The sequence below is a fragment of the Nicotiana attenuata genome, unplaced genomic scaffold (assembly GCF_001879085.1).
Source record: "Nicotiana attenuata strain UT unplaced genomic scaffold, NIATTr2, whole genome shotgun sequence".
Classification (NCBI taxonomy): Eukaryota; Viridiplantae; Streptophyta; class Magnoliopsida; order Solanales; family Solanaceae; genus Nicotiana; species Nicotiana attenuata.
In genome coordinates, this window is record NW_017670543.1 from 540,770 (window position 1) to 544,578 (window position 3,809).

At 36.7% G+C, this 3,809-nt stretch overlaps 1 protein-coding gene across 1 annotated transcript; it reads right to left on the reverse strand.

The window, feature by feature from the left end:
- Positions 1–2,234: 2,234 nt before the first annotated feature.
- LOC109240748 lies at positions 2,235–3,809 on the reverse strand. The gene has a single exon (XM_019407422.1). The coding sequence runs from the start codon at positions 3,807–3,809 to the stop codon at positions 2,235–2,237; it is 1,575 nt and encodes a 524-aa protein (XP_019262967.1).

Below are 3,809 nucleotides of genomic sequence, written 5' to 3' on the forward strand. Positions count from 1 at the left end.
GTAGTTCGTGTACGTGAGGTGACGAGTGCGTGCTCGGACTTATTTATGAAAAGTGGCCTTTAGGGTTCTTAAGTCCTTATATTCACTGTGTATGAAGTTGTTCGTGATACGTTTGAGTTCCTATTTGCTGGTTTCACTTCTACACGCTTTAATTAGAATTAATTGCTTTAGGATTGACTCTTATTGCCTATTTGACTCTTATTTGACTTAACTGAAGATTTTGCCTCTTCTATCGTCATGCTACCTTTTAATAACTGCTTATCTTTAATTGGAATTATTATTATCTCATCCTATAGTTGTTTATTCTTAATTGGAGTTATGGTTATCTTCTGCTGCTTACCTTTATTTGAATTGTTGAATATCCTTCGCAATTGCTCAACCTTCAAAGGAGTTTAGATAACCTATATCTTAGTTGACTTACCTTTATTTGGAACTATTTGACTCGTGTTGGCTTCCTTATTGTTGACTTGTCTATTGTGGGATCGTTGCTACATATTAGTTTTCCCTTGTTGAACTGGCCCCTTTATGCATAGCATTCTTTATTGTGGTTATTCCTTGTGAACTGGTTCTATCGTTTCTTTGTGGTATAAATTTCTTGAGTTGATTTACTCGTCGTACTTTGTATTATTGTCATTTCTGCTGTTGTACTTGTTGTGGTGATGTGCGAGATTTCTACCGTGCTGTAACTGTTAACTCTGTTGGTTGCGCTGCATATTTACTTTGGGACTACGGAACGGTATTCCGGTAGATCCCCTATTCTACATATTTACTTTGGGATTACGGAATGGTATTCCGGTAGATCCCCATGTTCTGCGTATTTATTTTGGGACTACGGAACGGTATTCCGGTAGATCCCCCTGCACATTTACTTTGGGACTACGAGACGGTATCTCGCTAGATCCCCTGTTGTTATCATTGTGTTCTGAGCTGTTGATTTTCATTGATTCTATTCCTGTGTAAACATTCGACGTGATGTCCGTTCTTTTTCTTATGCTTACTAGCCGGTATGAACTATGTTAGGACACTAGCACAAGCATACACGTGGCTAAGCACCCTTATCGGATAAGAGGTTTCCTTGATATTGTTGATTATAGATGCACACCCTTGTTTACTTGCCTTCTATGTGAGAATGGCTCTATTGGGCACGTGAGTCGTCAGTGCGGTTATGAGTGTGATGAGAGCACAGGATGCCAAGTGTTAGGGTTCAAGTGTTGAGACCCGTATTGTATGATTATGAGATGAGGTGTCACTGGGTGACTTATATTTGAAGGATATTTATTCGAAAAGATTATATTCAAAAGGTATTTATTTTGGAAGAACTATGTTTAAAAGATATTTATGAAGGAAGTATATCACGAAATATCTTTATTTGGAAGGATTATATTCTAAAGATTTTTATTTGAAAACTTATGGTTGAAAGATTTATACTTGAAGAATTTGATTAATTGATTGGGGTTTGTTGGCTAAGACCTGATGTGAGAACTGTCGTAGTTGCCGAGTTATTACTTGTCCTTGCTGTATCTGTGTTTCTCGGATTCGGGTTGTGTTGCGGTTCACCCTTCTGTTTTATTATTATGGTGTTCCGATGTTACTTGTTGTTTCCTTCTGATTTGCAAATTTCTGTATCGTTAGTTATCTTGCGTAGTCTTTATGTAGAATTCATACATTGTTGTTCCTATACTCATACTTGTTCAATTTATTAGACGAGCAGGTGTCTTGACTGTTCCTCGTCACTACCCCACTGAGGTTAGTCTTGATACTTACTGGGCACCGTTGTGGTGTGCTCATAATACACTTCTGTACATTTTTTTGTATAGATCCAAGTATTTTGTTCGTTAGTAGCTGTGCGGATTCTTGCTGAGGAGATTCATGGTAAACCTGTTGTGGCGTTCGCAGGCTTCGGAGTCACTTTCCTGTTTGTGTCCACATTGTTTGTACTTATTTCCAAACAGTTGTATTTAGAAGTTGTAGTAAACTCTGTAGAGCTTATGACTTGTACTACCGATTTTGGAAAATTGTAAATTTTGTAAAGATTTCTATATCGACACTATTAGATTTTCTTTATTATTATTTTTATTCAGTAAATGTTAAGCTTACCTAGTCTCTAAAACTAGGTGCCATCACGATACCCAACGGAGGGGAAATTGGGTCGTGACAGGTAACTTGCTGCTTATGACATGCATTCAAGCAAACTATTGTCGCTTTGTAGCAACTCCCGTTTTTCCACAGATTCTCTAAAGGTGCTGGCAACGTTCTCCATTAACAGTTAGTAAATCCTTATATGATTTTGGTCCTCTAATAGTCATTAATAGCATTCTAAGATAATATCGCTCACCTTCTGTTGGATGACATGTTACAACACGACCAATAGCACGTCGTTGTTTTCGAGGTGTCCACATCCTCTCTGTTGAAGACCAAACAAAATGTTCAAGGAATTCCCGATATAATAGATTGAGATCTATAGCCTCTGCATTTGTTCTATTCATTTCGAAAAATTGTGTTAACATCGTCCGCTTAATCAACAGATTCTTTACAAGTGTATCTATATTTGCGCTGCTTCTGAATGAAATAAATTGTTGTCCTTTAAGATGAAGTTGAAGAGAGCATACAGTCGGTGACATTTCACTAATGGAGAAACCGTACAAGCTCCACATAGCTTCGGGAGGCGACACCCATCTAGCAGACCGATATTCCTTTATTTCATCTACTTCTGCATTTGTGCCATTATTATGTACTGAAAATTCAATCTTGTCATGTCCTTTACATATATACTTATAGAGATACTTAACGACTTTAATATCAGAGCATATCTCAACATTCACATGGCAGTCAAATTTACCGAGCAAAAAAAGATTATATGGAACAACCCATGAGTTATCCAAGTATTGTTCTCTTATTTTAACCACCAGTCCTGTATTGCATCTTCTATAAATTGGGTAAGATTCTACTCTTTTTGATGTCTGGTCCGCAAAGCTTTTTGGATATTTGAATTTACAGTAACCTTTTTTCTTCATACAAGAATTTGTTGGGTTTAGATTACCGCATTGACCATGCATCATGTGTTTAAGAACAAGCGAATATAAATTTGGTTCTGCATTTTCATCAGGTATTTCAGCATAAATAATATTATCGTAAGCCTTTGGGGTAAGTAACTTGTATTCATTAGTTAATATTATAAGAAAATGAGTGTGTGGTAAACCTCGCTTTTGGAACTCTACAGTATACATAAGAGCTACTACCTTTCCAAAGATATTTCGCTTTACTATATCCTTTTTGAATTCTTCTATTTTCGCTCTAAATACTCGGCTGATCAAATCAGGCCTATTATGTGCCTTATTAATTGAGATTAAATGTTCCTTTATTTCCGTCCAAGAGGGATTATATGCCATAGTTATAAATAAATCAGGTTCACCGAAATGTTGCACGAACACAATAGCATCCATGTACCATTGTCGCATATCCCGGGGCCCTCCAATAAAAGAGCTTGGAAGGAAATTTTGTTTCCCGATACTAGAAGCATCGCGTTCACCTAATCGCAAGATGTCAAGAAGTCCTTGTAGCATAGCCATCCTGAATAAATCTTGATTGAACGCTGCGAAATCCAACCTTTTGTGTTTCGAGTTTAATGTATTCATCAACTGAATATTATTGAAATATTCTTTCAGTATGCAATATTTCATCTTCATCATCATTTCTAATTTGTAATTTGTAACAATAATACTCGCGAACAGAAACTGTATCTCTTCGTCGCTGTCCTTTTTTAAGAATTTCAGCTTCCATTTCAAGATATCTGTCAAGTGACGTAACAT